Source organism: Lutra lutra, chromosome 3 (genome assembly GCF_902655055.1).
Source record: "Lutra lutra chromosome 3, mLutLut1.2, whole genome shotgun sequence".
Classification (NCBI taxonomy): Eukaryota; Metazoa; Chordata; class Mammalia; order Carnivora; family Mustelidae; genus Lutra; species Lutra lutra.
This window is the reverse complement of record NC_062280.1, coordinates 97484353-97507909: the sequence shown is the minus strand read 5'-3', so window position 1 is coordinate 97507909 and position 23557 is coordinate 97484353. Positions and strand designations below refer to the sequence as shown.

Sequence of the window (23557 nt, the reverse complement as noted above, 5' to 3'; positions counted from 1 at the left end):
CACACCACCTGCACTCTCTGACATTAATTACATAATCAGATCACCTCACCCCCCAGCTTAATGACTTGCCCGTGGCTTCCCACTGCTCGTATTATCCAAATCCCTCCTGAGGGTCCCCAAGCCCTGGCTGCCTCACAGCATCATCTCACCCGGGGCCCCTCACTAACAGGGGCCAGAAACAGGAACCTATTTTTTCAACTCCCAAACACACCAAGCTGGTTCCCACCCTCGGGCTTTTTGTTCGCACCAACCCCTCACCAACCCCTCGCTCCAGGCATGCCTTGCCTGCAGGCTCCTTCCTGCTGTCCCAAATATCAGTTCAAGGACCTTCCCTGACACCCAGATCCCAGAGGCTCCCTCCCCCACACTCTCAGTCCCATCGGCCTGGAAGATCATCTTCACAGCTCTCACTTCCCCCTGCAGTGACATTACTGGCCATCTTCCCCTTTCAGGCCCATCAAAGTGGGAGCTGCTCTGTCTCTTGTTTCCCGGCACCTCAAGAAGTACTTGGCACACTGTGGGCTCTCAGTCACTCATTGCTGAACCACGAGTACATATCACCTCTGGGTGCTGGAAAACACATCTCCTGACAGGAATCTGAGCAGCAAAACGGGACTCGCTCAAAATACATCCTGCCTTCTCACACTGGAAACAGAATGAGCCCCACCAGGACACCTCTCTGACCACAAACTGGGTCCCTAGATCATCATTCCCCAGCCATAAATGCAGACTACCTGAAGAATTCAAAATGAGGACAGGGTTCAGATTCACTGCAATTTCATGGTAGTCCGTCAAGACTCACTTACCCGTGAATCCTCACTATGCTTGGTCAAGGCAGGAAAGGAAGTTTCTCCACGACCACTTTTCCTAAGCTGTCGATCTCAACACTCAAACGAGCCTCGGGGAAGAGCAGTTATTTAAGCCAGGTTGGTCTTAACCAGAGCCAGCAATACAGCTTGCTCAGAAAAGGGGTAAAGGAGGCTACTGAGACACGGGACCTAAACAGGTCATTTTTCAAACTTCCGTCTGTTCTCTCAGACAGGACTTGTCACCTGACTCTTCATACTGCCACTGTTGTTTAAAGATACTCAATTTCAGACCCCAATACATGCCGTCACATTCTGGAAGGAGAGCACCTCTGATGGTCCTGTTCTCCCATGACGTCAGCCTCAGTCACCTTGGGAGAGAGGGAGAATCTGAACTTTAAGAGCAGGTGAGGTCGGCGTACAGCACGTTTTCAGCACGTTACACCACTGACAGAGCTGGTATGCAGGTTTTCTGATTGAAAACATACACACAGAAAGCGGAAAAGATTTCTTGGCTGAAAATGCCAAGGAACAAATTCTGGTGGGTACCGACACCTACACTGTTAAACAGTCCCTTCGCAGCAACAAACACAAGAGCAAACAAAGGAACAGGGCAACTTCTTCCTGTCCTCAGTCGCCCCAGGAAAGCTCCAGAGAGCGGGGGTTTAACCCTTCCATTTAAAGCTTGGAGCAACGTTCCGGCTCAATACTCCAGCCCTCTTGGGGAATTTCCCCTCTGCTGGCCTGGAGCTAAGAATTTAAGTTAACGGGAGGGGATAAATGGGGAGCTGCTCTATCAGTGGGCATAAATTTTCTATCACACAAGATGAACAAGTTCTAGAGAGCCACTGTACCACCCTGTGCCCGTAGAAACACTGTTGCATTGTACACATCAACATTTGCTAGGATGGCTCTTACATTATGTGTTTTTACTATGATAAAATTAAAAAATTTTTAAAGAATTTAAGTCAATTGAATTATATTTAGGAATATATATTACTTTTTTTTTTATAAAGATTTTATTTATTTATTTGACAGAGAGAGATCACAAGTAGACAGAGAGGCAGGCAGAGAGAGAGAGAGGGAAGCAGGCTCCCTGCTGAGCAGAGAGCCCGATGCGGGACTCGATCCCAGGACCCTGAGATCATGACCTGAGCCGAAGGCAGCGGCTTAACCCACTGAGCCACCCAGGCGCCCGGAATATATATTACTTTTATACATAGAAATATTTTTATATTTACTTACTGTGTACCATGTATATACGTATGTGGGCGCGCGCGCGCGCACACACACGCGCGCGCACACACACACACACACACACACCCTTTTCAATTCTTCAAAACATTCTTTTCCTGATATGTCCAAGGCAGGTAAGACAACGGTTTTAATCTTAACCTACCAGATAAGGAAATGAAAGCAAAGGATAGTTACACGACATGTAGCAGACACAAACCTAAAACGTGGATTTTTTTGCCTCTCAAGTTGGGGCTAAAATGTGGAGCTGTTCACTGCTGTTCCCTCCTGAGTCTTCTGACTTCTGAGCCCACAGTCATACCTATCATCAGCGCACAATGAATCCATGGGGCTTCTCACCCGAGCAGGACTAACAAGGCACAGCCCTGAAATGAAGGCTACACCAGGCTCTGGAGTCCAGCAGGGGTTGGTGCAAATCACCAGCATGAATTCCAGCTCTACAACTTTGGGCAAGTCACTGTACCTCTCTGTATCCATGTCCCCATCTATAAAATTGAGGGAATGACATGTGTGTCTCATTGGATTGTTCTGAGGATTAAATGAGAGAAATGAGAGATAGTACTTAGCACAGTCCCGAAAGAATGATATGAAAATCAGGGGTGCCTGGGTGGCTCAGTGGGTTAAGGCCTCTGCCTTCGGCTCAGGTCATGATCCCAGGGTCCTGGGATCGAGCCCCGCACCGGGCTCTCTGCTCTGCAGGGAGCCTGCTTCTGCCTCTCTCTCTCTCTCTGCCTGCCTCTCAGCCTATTTGTGATCTCTGCTTGTTAAATACATAAATAAAATCTTAAAAAAAAAAAGATATGAAAATCAGTAGTTAAGACCGGCCTAAAAGTTTAACTTTAGATCCAAACCCACTGGATCAAAACAAGAATTCTACAAAAACCCCTTGGCTCCCTACCAGACCATAAAATCCAAAGCTATCCATCTAAGGCCTCCAGGTAGCCTGAAAATAAGCAAAGAAAAAAAGAAAAGGAAGCCTCCATTGCTAGCAGATGCTGACAGTCTCTATCCCCACAGGCTGAAAAATGAAGACAACCATAGGAATCCCCAGATGATGTTCTTCTGATGGACATACTATGCCTCCACTAATCAACCAGCATCCTGTTTTTACAGGTCAGTTCTATGAGCTTGATTAATCTTAGTCCCCCGTTTTTGTGTCCTTAAAGCCAAACTTCAGTCTGTAAGGCCATCAGCCAGACTGTGCAGAGTCATCAGAAGGCCAGAAGGAAGTGGTCAGTGGAGTGAAGGGCCCCTTGAAGGAAGCTTCCTCCAGACACCATCTACTTCACTAGCAGGGGTAATGGAGCTTCTAAAGGGCCTATGGGAATCGAGACAAAGAAACAAACAAGGGAAAAGAATGGTGACTTTTCAAAAGCATAAGAACCTCAGGTATAAATCAAAACCCCGATGAGATACCACTCATACCCATGAGGATGGCTGGACTCGAAAAGGCAGGTAACACCAGATGCTGATGAGAATGTGGAGAAATTGGCACCCTCATACATTGCTGGTAGCAATATAAAACGGTACAGCCACTTCTTTAAAGACAATTCTTTAAATGTTAGCTACAGAGTTACCATCTAACCCAACGATTTCCCTCCTGGGTATGAAGCCAAAAGAAATAAGAACTATTTCCATCAAACACTTCTACACAGGGTCGCTGGATGGCTCCGTGGGTTAAGCCTCTGCCTTCGGCTCAGGTCATGATCTCAGGGTCCTGGGATCAAGCCTCACATTGGGCTCTCTGCTCAGCAGGGAGCCTGCTTCCTCCTCTCTTTCTCTCTCTCTGCCTGCCTCTCTGCCTACTTGTGATCTGTCAAATAAATAAATAAAATCTTAAAAAAAAAAACCACTTCTACACAAATGTTCACAGCAGCATTATTCCTAACAGCCCCAAATGAAACCACCCAAATGTCTATCAACTAATGAATAGATGGACTAAATGTGGGACATGCAGACAACAGAATACATACAGCAGTAAAAAGATAGGAAATACTGATCCATGGTACAGTGTGGAGGAAGGTGGGGAATATTATGCTAAGTCAAAGACTAGTGAAGGAAGAAATCATGCAGAGCCACAAAGGAGCACACGGTGTATGAAGTCACTTATATGGAAGGTACAGAGTAGGCTCAACTCCACAGACTGACAGATGAGGGACTGCCTAGGACCAGAAGTGGGGAAAGGCAAGTTGGAAGGAGCTGGAGTGGTGGGTGCTGGAAGGAGTGGGGCCTTTCTTCATGGCGATAGAAACATTTTCATGAAACTGATTTTGGGGATACGTGCACATTGCTATGAATATCTTAAAAGCCATTGACTTGTCCACTTTAAATGCATAAACTGCATGCATTGTGAATTATATTTTAATAAAGTTATTTTTTCAAAACATTTTTTTCCCGGAAAGCCTACTTTTAAAAATAACCCCCATTGGGGCACCTGGGTACCTCAGTCTGTTCAGAGTCCCAACTCTTGATTTCAGCTCATGTCTTTATCTCAAGGTTGTGAGTTCCAGCCATACACTGGGCTCTGTGCTGGGCATGGAGCCTACTTTTTAAAAAAATAATAATAACCCCCATTTATGGGATACCTACTACTTGTCAAACACTGTGCCAGGCAACTTACCTATGTTACCTCATTTGTTTCTCATAACAATTTTACGAGGTAGGTAGAAGCCATTCCAAAAACAAATGAACAACTCAAATATTCCTCTAGATGCCTTCTATTTGGTGATATGAGTAAGTTAAATCATGATACGGAAAGATGCTGGTAAAACCCACGCATGAACAAATAAAAACTCAGAGGGTGCGACTATTTAGAGAAAGACAGGAGATGCGGTGGGCGAAATCACCAGCTTCCATCCTGTGCAATTTCATAGACCTCCCTGCCCAGGGAAAGCTGCGTGCACTGTGGCAGTTCCCTTCAGAAGAGAAGTCATCATATGTAAAAGCACCCAGTGGTGTTGATGCTGAGTCTAACAGCACCCAGTAGGATAATCACAGGAAGGCAGTATAAACATAGAGGAGATGAGAGCTTTATTCCTTGTTCCCAGACTGGCTTGCTTTTGATATTCTCCCAAAGGGAAAAAGTGTGCTTGACAGGATTACAAAAATAACATATGCACCTTATGAAATTTTTTTCAGAAAATGCATGAAGTATAAAGAAGAAAGTCATCATCAGCCATAACCAGCATCAAAAGTTGGTGTTGATTACTAGTCAATGGTAAGTATTGAGCAAAATTAAGTTGGGTTTGAGTTGTCCAGCCGCTAACACACAGGACAAGACCTGGAGACTGAAGGGAGAAGAAATGTGCCATGAAAACTGTGACCCTACAGCTTCAAATGCAGCTGGAGAAACTGAGCACACAGACTCATTCTCTGAAAATGGGACCACTCAGAGATGGCAAAAAGCCTGCCAAAATCCCACTGCCAAAGGCAGTCACAAAAAGAGAACAACGCTCTTCTTACCCGTCCCTCTTAAACCTCGCCACTTCAGTGAGGGTTCCTGAACTAAGTCTGTTCACTACAAAGCACAGGCAGCAGCGTGGAAGGTGGAGGAATGACAAATATGGGGACTTCTAGGCTCAGGTTTCCAAAGGGTGACCACACTCAAGGTGAAGGGGTCCCATTCACAGTTTGGGGCCCTGGTGTTCTTAGGGATAAAATCCTCTCCACCCATCACTTGCCTTGTTCTGGCAGCAGGTGCCAAAGGAGAGGCCACAGACTTGGATAAAGATGTGCTCCTTTTCCTTCATAGCAAACCCACAGAACCCTCGGCCCAGGATCCAGAAGACCCTACACAGCTACCAGCTTGGCCTGAAAATAAGAACCAAAGTTTCAACGAGCGTGGAGAAAGTCCAGGCTGCAGCTAAGACAAATGATCTCCATTTGCAAAGTCTTTGAGACCCAGAAGAGCTGCAGAGCTCATCATGGCAGCCCTTTGCCAAGGGACCAAGATATGAACAGCTGCTCCTGGGAATAGCAACCCGCTCCTGGGCAGCCCTAGCTGTGTCCAACCAACAGCCAACCATTTCCCGACCTTCCAGAGTCAGAACCAAAACCCAGGACCCCATTTTCAGTTCTATCTTTTTATAATAAGATTTTATAGATCTTTCTGGATCCATACCATTTTCCTCCCTCCAATTAAATCGGATTACAGCAAATTGCTAAGAAAGGTATTTCCAGGAGGAAAGGGTAAGGGGTAGGAGAGACTGGAAAGAAAAACCAATATAACAAAGACACACAAATGATCACTTAAAGAGACAGTGTTGCATAATGGTTATGAGCAAATTTCAGAGCAAGCAAGATGTAGGTTCAAACCCCAGTTGTATCAATTACTATCCATGAGCCTTCAGAAACACTATTAACCTTCTCTACCAGCTGTCAAATAATACCTCTACCTAATGCAGAGTCCAGAATAATACCTGGCATAGAGTAGATGCTCAGGAAATACTTACCATCACCTTAATAAAAGCTATCAAAACTTTACATAAGATGAAGGGCTTCTGCAATTCAATCTTTCATTCTGCAACTCTTTAAGTGAGCACTTAGTAATTGCCAGGTGTTTTTCTAGGGAATGAGGATAAAAATATTAAGACACTGAATGAATCCTCTTACCCTTGTGAGCTTAAAGCCTTCTGAGGGCAACAGATAGTTAACAAATGTACCGATACAGAAATTAATACCGGTCTTTAGATCGATGAAGGAAAAAAACCAAGGCACTGCAAAAAACAATATGGCAGCAGGGGGGACAGGGGGAGGGTGGATGGGGTGAGGAGCAAAGCAGGGAAGATCTGGTCAGTTATTAAGTTGTACTTTCTTTATCACTTAAGTTCTATAGCCAGAGTCCAGGAAATCTTTCAAAAAGGAAACAAAAGCTTTCTCATTCCCGTCTGAAATTCTGGTGGTAAACCAGCTCCCAAAAGAAATACAAACGCCAGAAAGCCATCTGAGAGTACTCTCAGACTGATAACTAAACAAATGTATGTGAACATGGAGAATTCAATTGTCTACCTGGACAAAAGAGCAGAGCTCAGAAAGAGTTTTAACACTTAGTGCCCGTCAAGGTAAGTCAACAGACATCCTCACCCCTGCCCAGGGGTATGGAAATTAGTATGATCTTGTTGGGGCACAGTGTGACCCCAGGCATCAAAATTACAGGTTAGCATATTCTTTGAACCCAGACTTCTAGTAATTTACCCAGAAGAAATAAGACTAGCATCAAAAATACAAATGTATAAGGAGTGTTTTTCAGGTCATTTCTAGCCTCAAGACACTGGAAACAACCTACCTCTTCAGCAGAAAATTACTTCACAAACCATGCTAAATCCATACACAGAATACTGCCTAGCTATCAAAAAATAACATACCTCTATTTATCCAAAGATGGGAAAATGTTCAAAACATGGTGGTAAGTATTGAAAAGCCAGTTTGCAGAAGGGTATACATAGATGATCTCCATTTATGTAGAAGATAAATGTATATGTAACCATGCATATGCATGCATGCAAACACAATACACATCAAACCGTTAACTCTGGTTCTCCCTGGACAGCCGTCTAACAATTGCTATATTCATTGTTACGTTGTTGTGGTGGTGGCTTTTTGGTTTTGGGTTTTTTGTTTTATTTTGTGAGAGCATGTGTGCACGCGTGGAGTGCAAGGGTAAAGGGCAGAGAGAGAGGAAGAGAGAATCTTAAGAGAATCTTAATCTTAAACCCTAAGGCAGGGGGTGCTCTGTCTCAGGGCACTGAAGTCATGACCTAAGCAGAAATCCAGAGTCAGGTGACTGACTGACTGTGCCACCCAGGTGCCCCTTGCTATATATTTTGTACCTCTATGAATTACCTTAACTTTTTACAATAATCGTATATTACTCTGTCCTGCCCCACAAATGAGATTTCTTTTAGGGGTGAAGAAATTAAATCAGGAAATCAAGCAATAATCTTTTATCACCTCACTACCCTATCACCCCATGTCCCCAGGTCAAAAGCAAGTTTCTCAAAATGCCAGAGCGTGTGTTTGGGCTTCTAAATTTTTTTCCTTACAAATTCTTTTGTTCTGCCCTGTTCCAAAGCAATTAAATAATTACTACACTGTTCCAAAGCAATTAAATAATTAGATAGAATTAAACAGATTAATTTCAAACTACTCTAGTATGACTAGTGTAAAAACATTTTTGAAATTCCAGGGATGGAAAATAAGTAATCTAACATTTCTTTAAGGATTTTATTTATTTTAGAGACAGGGAGAGAGAGCATGAGCGGGGAAGGAAAAGAGGAAGGACAAGCAGACCCCTTGCTGAGCATGGAGCCAGATGCGAGCCTTGATCTCATGACCCTGAAATCAAGACCTGAGCTGAAACCAACAGCTGGATGCTTAACCGACTGAGCCACCCATGTGCCCCATGATCTAACATCTTTTGAGCATAACTGCTGTCATATTCAATATCATGTTTAATCTTCACCACAACACCATTTGGTAGCTATCATGGCCCACCCCCTTTCACAGATGAGAAAACTGAGGCTTTGAAAAAATTCATGTATCACTCAAGGTCACAGAGTGCAGATCTGATGGAACATCTCTCCTCAGGGACAGTAGCAGTTTTCCGGTGGGCTGCTGCAATGGAGCTCCATAGATTGAGGGGCTTAAATAACAGAAATGTATTCTCTCACAGTTCTGGAAGCTAGACGTTCAAAATCAAGGTGTGGGCGGGCCTACACTCCCTCCAAAACCTGTAGGGCAGAATCCCTCCCTGTCTCTTCAAGCTGCTGATGTTTGCCAACAATCCTTGGAGTTCCTCTGCTTGTAGATACATGCTTCTGAACCCTGCCCCTGCCGTCCAGTGGCCATTGTTCCGCTGTGTGCTTCTGTCTCTTCCTACAAGGACTCCGATCATTTGGGAATTAGAGCTGCGAAGACACTTCTTCCCAATCAAGTCACGCTGTGTAGTATTCAGGGCTAAGATTTCAAAATATGTTGGGGAGACACATTTCTACCCATAACATGGACCCAAGAAGACAACACTCCTTCCTCTAACACATCCTGCCCACAGCAGCACAGCCCGTTAATGTCATGCCTGTGTCATGAACTTTCCATGACTGCAAAGGCAACTCTCCTCTGCCTTCAGGCAAGGTTGCATCTGAACTATTCAAGGCATGGGAGCTCAGGTCCTGCTATGAAGGCTTTCTGCCTTCTACACTGGCTCTCAGCAGTCACTGGAGGACTCTCTGAAATTATTTATTCTTCCAGGTCAGGCGACTTACGTGCTTTGTAAGATTAAGATCACTAAAAAGATGCGGAGGAAATATGGTTCACTTTCCCAGAGTCCCTGAATTAGGGTCTGATCAAATGCTCCTGAGAAGAGGGGGAGACATGGTACTAGCTCACCATGTTACTGGTAGAACTCATTGCCTTTGCCATCCACTTAGATCAGACACCAAAACCAAATTACCAATATGCTATTTCTTGACTGAATCAGTTACTTTTCTTTTTTCAATTTCTGGAACTGTTTCCAAAAGCCAAAAGAATGTTTGCTGAAACCAGTAATCAAAAGCCAACCTGTCAACTGGTAGTGTTCAGATCAAGGCATTTGGCTCAGCAAATGGGGGGGGGGGGGGGAGACGGGGCTGATAAAAACCAGAGCAAGGATCCCGCATGGGTGTAAACCAGTGTGCCCTACATTTATTTCGCCTGAGGAGACACGTAAGGATTTATGCCTAAGAATATCTACTCCAGAGCTCTCAAATTTGCTTTCCAATATGCTGCTAAGCATCAAGCCATTTGGAGGTACATTTGGAAAAAGTGAACAACCTCCCAGGCTGTGTTTCTGCCTCAGTGTTGCAGAATTTCCAGCCTGTAAAGGTGAACGGCCTCCCATCTGCCTCTACCTCTCCATCTCAGCAAATTGACGGAAGGCCCGAGGAGACAGCTGGGACTGGGGTACATTCACGGACTTCCCACCTGTGCTGCAATCATGAAAATGTCAGAGGCCCCCAGTGAGCATCAGGCTGTATCTTCCCATGGCAAGCAGCCTAACGGCCCTCCACAGCTAATGGCAGCAGGAGGCTGTACCTCCTGAGGCCGTACATGGTACACAAGGCTGACAATGGCGGAGACGGGCGTGAAATGCTCCATGTCATTTGGCCTTGCCAAGTTCCTCCTACACTCATTTCTCCCATACCAGCCACCTCCAGCACCTTCTTCCTTCTCTCAGGATCTTGCTGTCATTTCCAGGACTCTGAGTAACAACACTGGTTGTTTTTTTTTAAATATGGATTAAAAATGATCGCAGTACCTAAAGGGTCACCGTCTAATACGGGAGCCACGAGCCACATGTGACAATTTACAGTTCAATTAATTTAAATTAAATCAAGCAAAAAACCTATGCACAGAACCAGTGTTTCATGGCCCCATGCGGGTGAGGGTTTGAGGACACTGGACCATGCCGCTATAGGTGTCCGGGACTGCGGAGAATTCTAGCGGGTTGCTCTGGTTTAAAGGACAGAAAGAGCAGATCTCACTTTCTTCTGTCCCCAGTCCCCCTCCCTGCGGTGAGCCTGTTGCCAGCCTGCTCTGTATCCTCGCAAGAGGTTTGATGTACATGGATGCAAACCTCTGTTGTTAAAACCAATGACAAAAGACCCTAAGCACTATTTTGTGGCACGCTTTCTTCACCTCAGGACACTTGTAAGTGTCACCATATAAGCGTACACGTACTGCTTCATTCTTTCGGTGGCCCCATGGCAGTATATGGTAGCCAGGATGACTATCATCACCTCACCTTTCTAGCCATGCTCTTCAGTGTCCCCTTGCTCCCTTCCCTCCCCAGAACACTTACATCCTCTCCCAGTTACCACATCCTCGGGCTCTTTTCCAACTCTTGCCCTCACCTCTCTGCCTAATCAAAACCTGGCTGCTCCCCAGGGAAGCCGCTTTCCCTACCTCTGAAGCAGAGGCAGAGTGCTGTCTCTCATCCACAATCACAAAGCCTCCCTCCCTCGTGCTAAATTCCAAACCAATCCTCTAGTTTCTTCCCCCGACATTTGTAGTCACAATCAGAATGGCTGACACCTCGCTGTCAGCCCCCACCTCCTGCCCCGCTCCTTTAGTGACCTACGACAGCAGCACCTGCTTCAGTGTTGTTCTCCTCCACGAATTCTGCAGGCACTCCCCCCGTCCCAGATGGGGCATCCAGCCACTACCCAGTGTGACACACGTCCCTGACCTTTGGTTCACACCCTACCCCAGCCACCCACTCCCAGCCTAAATCCACCCCCATATGAGAATCACCCATGAAATGCTGGATTTCAGCCTCTCTCTCCCAGATTACTACCCCACGCCCATTGCCGGCTACCTAAGGAAGCAAGACTTCTCATCCCCAAGGACCGTTTGTTACCTTCCCGTGGTCATCAGGCTAAGTGAAAGGAGCCAGTCGCAGAAGAACAAATACTCTAGGAGTCTACTTATTTGAGGTACCTAGAGGAATCAGTTCAGAGAAACAAAGTAGAACTGTGGTGCAAAGGGCTGCGGGAGAGGGACAAGGGTAGCTGTTTACTAAGTATAAAGCTTCAGTTTTGCGTGATGAAGTCCTGGGGACTCTGTTCACAGCCATATATCAATATATTTAATACTACGGGGCCACACACTTATACATTTAAGATAGTAAATTCAATGCTATGTATTTTTTACCACAGTAAAAGAAAAAAAAATGCAAAACAAAACTCCTGAGGCTACATTCTGTAGCTGGATATCTTAACAATGAGGTGTGCTCCGTGGTGGTGCTAATAGCATACTGTCCTCCTCTGGACATCAAACCCCCACCCCATGCAGTCAGCACACACAGTGTCCAGAGGCAAGGCTGATGAAGCTTCCTCTCCTCCTCGCACTGGCAATTCCAGACCCCAGATTCTTTCTGAAGGTTAGAGTCAAAGTAGGACAAATTAGAGGAATTAACTAAGAACCAGTTGGGTATTTCCCCCTTTATTATTCTCCAGCCACCAACTGAAAACCAATGGTTTTTCTAGCTATGCCTCTCATAATTCATTCATGCTCATTAATATGCAAACACCAGTTTCTCAGCTGGCAAGGATTCCATGAATTTTTAATTTACATGGGATGAGGCAGAGATTAAAACTTTAAACTAAAGCCAACAATACAAAGGACTGCGGAGTGTCATTTTAATCCCTACATTTAGATTCTCCAAATGAATTCACTGGCATCATCATGTGAACCATCATCTGAGAATTACTGGAGCAACTCCTCTCTGAGTTTTTGCCTTTTGGTCATCAATATATATATATTTCTTTCTTTTTTTTTTTTTTTATGATACCTGTTTTGGGATCGCTAAAAAAAGTGAAACCAAAGACATTTCTTGTCATCAATCTTTTAATCTTAAAAAACTCCAGGCCACCTGGCAAACGTTCAAAGAGATCCCAACTCTATAGAAAATCCACAACAATTTGTAGATTTGTGACTAATATGTAAGAAACTCATTTCAGCACAAAGGAAATCAGATTTTTAAAAGCACATTAGAAGAGAGAAATTGAGAAACACGGAACTCAACTCCTTCTGGAACTGCAAATCACATTCTGGATTAGTAATTCTAAAATAAGAAAAGACAGAGGGAAGATCTTTCTCTTTTGAGGGCAAGGCCCAAAAGAATTATAATACAAGCCACATATGTAATTTTAAATTTCTAAAAGCCGGGGCACCTGGGTGGCTCAGTGGGTTAAAGCCTCTGCCTTCGACTCAGGTCATGATCCCAGGGTTCTAGGATCGAGCCCCGAATTGGGCTCTCTGCTCAGCAGGGAGGCTGCTTCCTCCTCTCTCTGCCTGACTCTCTGCCTACTTGTGATCTCTGTCTGTCAAATAAATAAACAAAAGTCTTTAATAAAAAAAAAAAATTTCTAAAAGCCACATTAGAGAAAGGAAAGAGAACTAAAATTAACTATAATAGTTTAATCCAATATATCCAAAATATTTCTTTAAGGTTTTATTTTTAAGCAATCTCTACACCCAACATGAGGATTGGACTCACAAGTCTGAGATCCAGAGTCGTGTACTATACCAACTGAGCCAGCCAGGCACCTCATATCCAAAATATTCTTTTGTCAATGTGTAATCAATATCTTTAAAATTTTTAATAAAATGTGTACAGTCCTTTTTTTTTTTAAGTCTTTGGAATGTAGCATTTTACACTTATTACACCTCTTAGTTCAGACCAGCTACCCGTAAGTGCTGAAATGTCCCCAGCGACTACCATACTGGACAGGACAGCTAGAGAACCAAAGAATCTATGTTCTTCTGACAGGAAAAGGACTACCTTTTGAAATGTGATCCTATCTCTGGGTGGTTCTCACTGTCTACCTCAAATAATTAACCACCAACAACCTGGTTTTTTCTATTAGCTACTCTTTTAACTAGACTAGCATTAATTCAACATTCATCATTATATCATTTTAAATTTTATAAAATCAACTTACTAGAATGGTTTTAAGTTTTTAGCCATCAATTGACTCACTTTTTAAAAAAAAATTAACCTTACCCTAAACAATGGCATCTGTGATATCACAGATTTGATCCTTCATATTTGTTAAAAGAGCTAATGCGTATTAAAATAAATACCTAACACTTCAAAGAAGCTTCTGTGCTCTACCTAAAGCCAACAGTGAAATAAAATTTGTCCTTATTTGTGAGTCAGTTACAGCATTACCTTCCAGAAGCTTTCTGTTTGGCACATGCAACCCCAGATATATTACTATCTGAGTCCTCTAGCCCTAACATTTGTATCTCAACATTTATACATTTAAATATGACAGGGCATTCCCATCAACACTACCTTCCATCTGGGCACCACCAGAAACACAGCAGGGGAGAATTTACTCATTTGTATTCAACTGTCCAAAAGTCACAGAGGTGGGATCAAACACTTCCATTAATGGCCAGTGGTGGCTCGATCTCAGGGGAGCCCCCTCAATAATTAATAATGATGGCAGCTAAGGTATCCTGAAATGCATACCAAACACTGCTATAAGTTATGTGTGCATATATTGTTCTAATATATATAACATATATATACTGCATTATATATTGAGCATATATATTATATATAATAACCCTAGCAAGGAGGTGTTTTCCTGCTTTTCCAAATGAGGAAACAGAGCACAGAGCACTTAGCAGCTTCCTATAGTCACAGAGCTAGCAAGTAGTACAGCTAAGATTCAAAGCCAAGAAATCTGATTCTGGAACCTGTGCTATTATCAGCCTGGAGGTTACAAATGGAATAAAGAAGATGGAAGCTGGGAAAGACACATTTTATGGTCACAAACTCAAATTCCTCAAAGACAAGATCACCCACAGGATGTAGAGACTGGGACAAGCCATGTCCTCTAATAGAGGAATGGAAGACAAGCAGGGTACTTTACAATACCCTCAAGATGTCTTCCAGAAATTACAGTGGAAAACTCATCTTATTTAGAAAGAAAGAAAAAAACCATGAGAACACAAGAGAACAAAGATTCCAGAAACACAAAAAGAACGAGGATGGAAGGATGGATGAATTGAAACATGGACAGATCAATGGACAGATGGACAGAAGGATAGCCAGACAGATGAGCATACAAACATTCCCTCCTGACTCAAGAGCAGAGAACAGGGTGAATTATAAAAGGATACCCCATCTCTCCAACCATCCCAAAAGGGGTCTACCATACGGCTGGTACCACAGCAGGCACTCTCAAAGGCAATCTGATTCCTCATTCTCATCCCTGGGTCCAAAGCTGCAAGTGGAGCTATGCTGACAGCCTAATGACATGGGCTTCCTTTGCAAGGGTTCCACAGCCTGGAAGAAGAGAAAAATCCACTTACATGTACTCCCTGTGGGCAGAGTGTACAGCGGCAGCATTGCTGTAACGCCACAGGACAATCGCCGAGGACAGGACGTCGAGGATGGCATCAAACTAGGAGAAGGAGACACGGCATTAGTGTTTTCTGGAGTTAATAAGGCATGACTGTGAAGACACAAGACACAGACGCCTGGAATCTGAGCGAGTGACCTCAGAGCAAAGAGGCTTCACATCATTACGATGGAGGCTCTCATCATCCTCACGGTGGGTCCTGGGAATCTGCAGCCAAGGCTGCTGGACACGCCAGCCTGGTGGGAGGACCACGGCTCCTCCTCACTTCGCACTGCTCCCACAGACTGAGAAAGCACACTCCATGCTGCAGTGGGCTTGGCTCCCTGGGCGCTAGCTTCGAGCACCCTGGAGATACGGGGGAGTATGGACACTCTTCTAACACCTATATCCCAGCAGGCAAATCACCGCAGAACTTCCCCCTACATCACATTTAAAAGATTCTGGGTAAGGGTTCTTTTCTGTCTGGCTCTCAATGGGATGCTTCTACCTGAGGTTCAGGGCTGAGCGTGGGGCCCCGCAAGGGTTCTGGGACATCTGCTAACACTTCAAAATTGTATACAAAATTCAATGCTCTTGTTTGAATGAATGAGCAAATGTGTGAGGGACAGAGACAGAAGCAAGGGGAGGAAAGAGAGGTGTGTGGGGGTATGGTGGGGTGGTGTGCACGCACAAACACACACACCCATTTTTCTGGAGAAGTTGTCTGTACCTTTTTCAAAGGACTCTGAAAACAATCTACGACCTCCAAAACATTTAAATTCTCACAGCAAAGGGAAGAAGTGGATTTGGGAACAGGAACACATGCCCTCAGGCACAGGAAACCCCGAAGCTACAGAGGAGGATGCTGGAGCTCCCCAGCTGAGTCACTGTACCACGTCACACTTTCAGTCTGGAAAACTACAAGCACTAGCACTCTCTGGAAGGAATGTGGGGAAACTTCACCCAAGTTTTCGACACACCTAGCCCATAAAACATCGGAGACCCAGTTTCTCCTACCAATTCCCATCAGGAAGCAGGTTTGGGAGTCAGGTTACCCCTCAAGGGGCTACAGACTGACTCGTCTAGTGCCAGCAGCCCCAGTCCTAACCCCCAACACCTCTGCCTGCACCAGCCAATGCTTCTTTACATCCAGTGTGCGCCCACTTTCACACCTACAACCTTGAGGGAGAAAAACAGGCTAAGACCCCCTCAAACAATCTCTCAACCAGGTGTGGAAAATGAGGTCCCCCAATCTGTTCTGGAGACCTGTGGAGCATCACTGCTGTTACTTCCACAAAATTATGATTTTATTATGGAAGCTATTGCCATAAAAGATTTATCTGTCATGCTAAGCTCTCAGCTGCTAACCACCCTCTGAATGGTGAGCCCAGGGTGAGATTCATGGGCTCAGGAAAAAACGTGCAAAACTTCATAAAAGTACATTTCAGGTTACTTACTGCAAACCCAAAAGCAGAGGCGCTGTACCTCATAACGGAGACAGCTAAAAAGAAAGAAAATAGTATTCAGAATATTTTAAGACCTCATGGATATTTTTTCTCATTTCTGAGTATATTAGTACAGTTGATAGAGACTCTTAAACATCCCTGGGAAAGTTCCCAGAGAATTAAGTTAAAAATTAACTGTACTTGTAACACCTATGAACTAAAACAGGTAAAGAGTGAAATGAAAAGGTTGTGGACTCCACTGGCCACAGCGTCCCTTTCCACCGTGTCCTCAAGCACCACAGGGCCAGCTTCAGAATGAAAATGCCAAAGCACTTATCAATCAAATGACTGCTAAGACTTAAAGAATTTGGCAACAGGGAACAGAAAGCTGGGAATCACATGAAACTATCAGAGCAAAAGTGAGACCATCCACACTGTTCCCGTCACAAGGTAATTACTGGGGGCTATCTACACGCACACACCATTGCTAACATAGTTGAGAGAAATCTCTCCCTATCAGAGCTTAAAATTCAGTGTACGTAGGCCTCAAGAATATGGTTTAGAAAAAGCAATAGCAAATGACCTTAAACAAGAGATGTCTACAAATATAGATTGAACAGTTATAATTAAAACTTTTCCTCATATTCAAAAATCTACCTACCTTTTTGGGGGAAGTTAACTGAGCAGCGCATTTGCCTAATTCTGTGATCTGTTCTGTGCCAAAGCAATGCCCAGCTTCAAAGACTGTTCTCAGTTTGAGTTAATAAAGGCAGATCTCCAAATAAAAGCCATATTATCCAGCATATTTCCACCCTCCAACAAAGAATGAAACCCTACCCAATGGGTTGGCAAAGCTTTGAAGCTGATTGTCCCAGGCACAGGTACGACCAATGGCTGACTCGTGGAGTAAGTGAAGTGTGAGTGTGAGGCATGGAGGTCAGTACCCATTTGGACACCCCACTCAGCTCACTCCATGTCCTTTCTCTGTGACCCATTCTCTGCCCTACCCATAACATCCCCAAATGGTCCCTGGACAGCTATGCTTTGCCTTGGACCCCTGCCCCCAGCCCTAACAGGGCCACATGACTCAATGTGAACCAAGCATATTTATTTCATTTCTGTGAATAAGGAATTGAGACCAAGAGTCTAATCGGTCCATTAATGTTGTTAGAATTGAAACCTATGAAGATGGAAGTGGAGTTGGCCATCATTTGCTATAAACACTGAGGAGCAGAGAGACAAGCACAGGGTAAATACAACTGTTGGGAAAGGGAAACAATGGCTTCTTAACATTTCCAAGCCCTTCCTGGGAGTCAGCTATATTCCTGTCCTTGGGTTGTGCAAGGCAAATGCAATTCATTAAATTCCTGCCCAACTTTGGTTCTTGCAAAAAGCTGTTCCAGTTATCCCCTGCTGTTGCTCTTATAGGCAGGAGGAGGGAGAAGGGCAGAAGCTGCGATACAGAGTGATGGGCTGTAGCTTTCATGGCAACACAACTGTGGTGGTGCAGAGGGACACTGGATCCTCCCAGCGAACTCAACTCAGAGGCCATGTAGACATGGCCAAAAAGTCAGAAGGTCCTCCGAGGAGTTACCCTGAGCACCAAGATAAACTAGAGGACACTGGGCCTGACTTGCACTAAATATTCAGTAACTTGTTAATTAAGCTTCATAAAATTTCATAGAAACTAGTATTGGTTTGGGTTTTTTTTACATTACAGCCTGTTAGCTGTGTGCTTTTTGTGGGTTCCTTCTTTATCAACAGTGGAAATTTTTAAACTCCTATTAACATCTTGCACAGACCCTCATTATATACACCAGATAACGAAGAGCTGCCCAAGCCGGAGCTCCCGCATTGTCTCTCCCCACCCCATCCTGCCTGGGCACCATGGAAGGGAGGGCACAACTGAGAAAGCACTCCACCCACCAACCCAGAAAACCACCTGCTTTCCAAGAGGTAAACAATTTCTTTAAAAAGCTTTAATCAAAAAATTAAAAAAGAAAAATAAAAATCTTGACTCAGTTACTCAGTAATACCAGACATTTTCATAGTGGACTACAGATTTCAAAGACGTGTACACCTCCTTGATTACACTGAGAAACACAAGGAACTTTCTCTGGAATCCAACAAAGAACACGGCCATAAATGGTGGATTTCCCTGACTCAAATGGAGTCAGTGTCTATGATTTCAAACCTTCTCAGAATTACATGGAAAGTTCTGCTTGAGTGATTCAAGCCTGCCCAGTGGATAAATAGCTTAGAGCACAAGTGGAATATTAATATTGTTCTATCCTCCATACACCAAGGAAAATGTGGACAAGAGGACGTCAGGTTAACCCAGAGTCCTTCACAGAAGGGAAGGACTAACACGTATCATTTACTTATAAATTGCCTCTATTCAAACTCCTTGATGGGATAGGAAAGAAGAAAATGCCAAAAATTGCATGGGGAATCCAGGGTGCACTGAAGGGCCCTCCATGAGGCCTTGGCTTAGATAGCTTCCCTTTGTGAGCGGTTCCCACTTGGAGAACAGCAGGCCTGGGCCAGGATGACCCACTAAGGGAGGGACTCCAAGGCAGGTGGCTCCTGAGCCACAGAGATACTTGGCTGAGGGTAACTGAAAGCCACCAGCCATCCAATAAAAGTCTAGCAGTGCCTTTAAGGCAGGTGCACATTCCACAGTGGATGACAGATAAGAACGCTTTTGACCTTGGAATTATGCCGCCAGCTGTCAAGGTGCACGGAGAGACCTGCAGGGGGGCAGCCATGAAGTGGAGCTCTCTTACCAAGATTGCTCTGGGTCAAGGCCACAGCCACTGAGCTGAAGGAAATGAAGCTCCATGGCCATCAGCTGGCAGTGCAGGGCCTGTATGACAAATGCCACCACTGCTCTGGAATGGAGTGCCCAACTGTCAGAAGCCTCCAAAGAGCATGGCTATCAGAACCCCCTCAGGAAATTTTCAAGAACTCTCCTCCTCCTCCCATAAGAACATGTCTCTAGGGGGTGCCTGGATGGCTCAGTGGGTTAAAGCCTCTGCCTTTGGCTCAGGTCATGATCCCAGGGCCCAAGGATCGAGCCCCACATCAGGCTCTCTACTCAGTGGGGAGCCTGCTTCCTTTCCTTTCTCTCTACCTGCCTCTCTGCCTACTTGTGATCTCTGTCCGTCAAATAAATAAATAAAATCTTAAAAAAAAAAAAAAAAACTTGTCTCTACTGCTTCTATTTTAAACATGGACTCCAGGAGCCAGTGTCCACCAACAGCCCACGAGGCATGCAATTACAGGCCATGGGAGCCTCATTCCCAGGGAGCTGAGGCTGGGGATCCCCCTCCTCATGGCCCTCTCCCTTTCCACAGTGAGACTGGCAGCAGACTGACATCTGATAAAACTGGCCTCACACATATAAAAATGCATGCTTTGGCTATGGGACTGGGCGCCTTCGTGTTTTGGGCTCTTTCCTTCCCCTACTAAGGCACAGAGTTCCTAAAATGTTCCTAAGTATAATGAAGACCTGCAGTTTGGGGGCCTTCCCAGCATCCATCTCCCATTTAGACAAAAGCACCCTGAGCCTCCTCTGGAGAGAGTGACCGCCCCTACCCTCGGAGGTTGTGGTTTGGGTGGGATGACATCATCACCCCCACTCTCCTATATCCTTGTCCTATAGCCTGAGTGAAAGATTCAAGGGTGCCACAATTCAATGTGAGCCAGTGAGAATGCATCCTGAGTTTCTGCTAAAAATATTGGGAAGGGGATGTCTTTCTAAGATGGGACTGGACAGTTGGTAGCATGAAAACAGGAGCTACAAGTAGCAGTTTGCCTTAAATGGGGAGAAGCTGCCTCACAATGAAGCCAGCACAGAGGAAAGCATAGACGAAGATGAGAGACACAAATCAGACCAATGATAACGTGGACCGAACCTCTGGAACCAGGCCAACCTGCAGTCTACCTCTGTATTTTTCAAATACATCAACCAATACTTTCCTTTACTTTACTCAAGACAGTTTGAGTTGAGTTCATATCACTTGCAGCCATGAGTCTTAATACAATTTGCCTTGTCAAAAAAGTAATCCTATATCCAAAAATCTCTTTCAATGCTTAAGAAATGGAAAAACACTTTATACACAAAAGGTTCATAGAAGGTTTATGCAATCTAAATTGGCAAAGCACTGAATGCAAGTACATGTCAAACAGTAGGGTGATGATTAAAGTCCAGTCCATTAAAAAAATAAGCTCTACGTAAGGTATTTCAAAGTGTTGACCAAAAGTATGTTTAGTCAGTGCTTATGCAAGCTCGTGAATTAGAATAATGATAGCGATAAACACACAGGTAGTATGATTGGTACCATCAGAACTGGGTGCCATGGAAAAGGAGGGGACCGGGTCAGAAGGGATTCTGGCTAGCATAGGTGTGAACTTCATAGGGAGGTCAGTGGAGATTTCACTGAGTAAGCGACATTTGAGCAAAGACTCGGAGGAGGTGAGGGAGTGAGTCATGCAGTCACCTAGAGGAAAAACCTTCCAGATCATGGGAATGGTCAGTGCAAAGACCCTGAGATGGAATGGCCTGGTATGTGTGAGGCCATTATGTCTGAAGCAAAAAGGAACAAGATGAAAGTTATGTGACATAATAGATTTCCTTGCTGCTTGAGCAAAAAATGAGATAGAAAAGAGCAAGATACAAGAGAATACATGAGATATAACTAGCTTTACAGTACAACCATCTTTTTAAAATCCACTGTAAACAACTTAAAAAAAAAACTCAAATGGTAATAGTAGTCAATCTGTGGTGGGTAGGGATATTTGAGAGAATTTATTTCCAGTTTTTGTGTATTTTCCACATTTCCTACTACCACCGTACATGACCATTCAAACCAGAAAAAAGAATTCCATTTTATTTGTGGGAAAAAAAATTAACCAACTCCTCACAACATAGCCAGAGATCTCAAACAGAATAGTGGAAATTAGATTTAGGACACCCTTCAGGGTGTAGGCTGCAGTGCTGCTGGTTAACGGGAGGGCACACTATCCTCCGTGTCTTTATTATGGCTCAGTTTCTGAAATCCAACTCTCTGAGTCAGATCACCTCCATGAGCGGGTCACTAATACCACAGCAGCACACAGGAGGGCCAGGCAAGCCAAGGAGTGGCACAGAAGCAAAATGTCCCTCTCTGTGTAAGGGCTCTCCCACCTCCCAGGTTTTTGCTTGTCCTACACTCTACTTTCATGTATGTGTCAAGGGAGTAGTAACAGCGACGGTCCCAGAAGCACACACACAACAGAAGTCTTAAATAAATATTTATACAGGTCCGGTTCAAGACCAGACCTTCTTCAAGTCAGACTCAGGCCAGAAAGCCCATCAGCTGGAAACTGCAATTCAAACAGAAAGACAGCTGGAAAATGAAGTGGACCCAGGCAACCCATTGTCAGGACAAAGCTGAATGCAAATGACGCAGCTGAATAAGCAGCAAGCTTTGAGGGAGGGTTGGGGAGGTCTGAAGGGCCTTGGAAATGCACAGAATGAGAGAGAGCCAGCAAGGCTACCTTGGTCACCCGGCCCTCGACAACGTCAAACAAAGAATGCCATTTCAATTGCAGGCGAGATTTACAGCAACAATGAGGTCCCATCTGTCATTCTCTCCTAAGTAAGGCAATAATTATCTCAAGCCTTAGCACTCTTTAGCAATACCCCAGGCCCCATAACACCTCCAAGATGCTAAATTATGTGGCCAGTAAAGCTCCGTTAATAAATCAATCCCACTCTAATTAGACCACCTCTGTCAGTCAGACGCCTGGCAACCACCTTGCCCACAGCCAGGTCACTAACCCAACTTGAGAAACCTTCTTTCAGTCACCATCTCCATCAGGCTTGCGGCAGCCTAGATAGAAGAGGAGGAGCTAAGAGGGGTCAAAATTAGCTGGTTTGTGTTCAACTCACTTCAACAGAACATCCGGTAAATTCTAGACTCTCTCCCACTCAAACAGATTATACATCAATAATCTGGGATAGGATTGCTGACTGGATTCAGTCATCACTGCAGGAAAAAAAGGAGAAGCAGTTTGAAAAAGAAATCAAAACGGCTTTGGCCTTTAGACTCCTCACCCTCCGCTGCAGCACAGTGACCGGACTTCACATTTTATTGGTCTTGACCAGAATTTGCAAAAGGGCCACCTGAGGATAAAATTTCCAAGTTTTTGTTTGGCCTACACAGTGCTATTCTAATATCAGAATTGGCGACCACCATTTTTAAATCAGGAGACTTCACAAATTAAAACAAAGAAGAAGTACACCTGGGGGGTTGGCATCTCTGGAAAAGCTGAGATCTGCTGGCGTGGAGCCATCCCTTTCTCCCAGCGGGGCCGGTGCTGCTTCTGGCCGAACATGCCCCATTGGCCTCCTGCCTCTCCTGCAGCATCAGCCCCAGCTGGCTTCCCTCACGTCTGGGCTCTAGCTGACCCAGTAGGCTGGAGTTTGAGACTTTAGATGCAGCCCATGAGCAGCGGAAGGGAAAGGACAGTAGCTTCACCTCCGTATCTGCAGTTCTCAGCAAAACGCCTGTCAAACAGTCACTGTGCTGCGTGGACGGTAGCCTCCCGTGTTTTCAACTCTGAGGTCTGGCTCCCAGCAAATTATAGTTAGTTTAACATGGGCCAGGTTCTCAAAACCTGTATCATTCTTGGAGAGTTTCTACAGAACCAAGAGCCATTAGTTAGTCGCAGGCAGGCTAGAGATGCTGCCCACCCACCCTCCCGGGTTCCTCCACCCTGCAGGGAAGCAAACCCTCGCCAAGACCTGAGCCCTGCCTACCCAACTATTATGAATGTTTATGGACTATCTTCAGTCAGGTTAAAAGATCTACCCTCACTCATTGGTACACTGACTCTAAAGACCTCACTGGCCAGAGTTCACAGGAGGAGCATGGTTCCTGCTAAATGTCCATTACATATTTTCCATCAAAGGTAATTTTACTCCTCCTGGTGCTGTGGTTCCCTGGGATACCAGCACAGCTCTCAAGAAAGTAGTTTCTTGCCTGTAGGCAGCAGGTGTGGCTGGGCAGCCACAGACTATACCCAGCTCCTATCCTACAACCCACCCTGTCCAGACCAACATGAGCAGCCTGAGCTCACCAATCTTTCTTTCATTCGACAAAATGTTTGTTGAGCA

At 44.8% G+C, this 23557-nt stretch overlaps 1 protein-coding gene across 1 annotated transcript in view; it reads right to left on the bottom strand.

The window, feature by feature from the left end:
• The window catches only part of TMEM163 (transmembrane protein 163), a 229342-nt gene that overhangs the window by 78447 nt on the left and 127338 nt on the right, over positions 1 to 23557 (bottom strand). The window contains exons 3-4 of the mRNA XM_047722525.1: positions 16408 to 16451; positions 14922 to 15013 (exon numbers count right to left, since the gene is read on the bottom strand). Coding sequence (XP_047578481.1) covers positions 14922 to 15013; positions 16408 to 16451 — 136 coding nt within the window. The remainder of the gene's footprint in view (positions 1 to 14921; positions 15014 to 16407; positions 16452 to 23557) is intronic.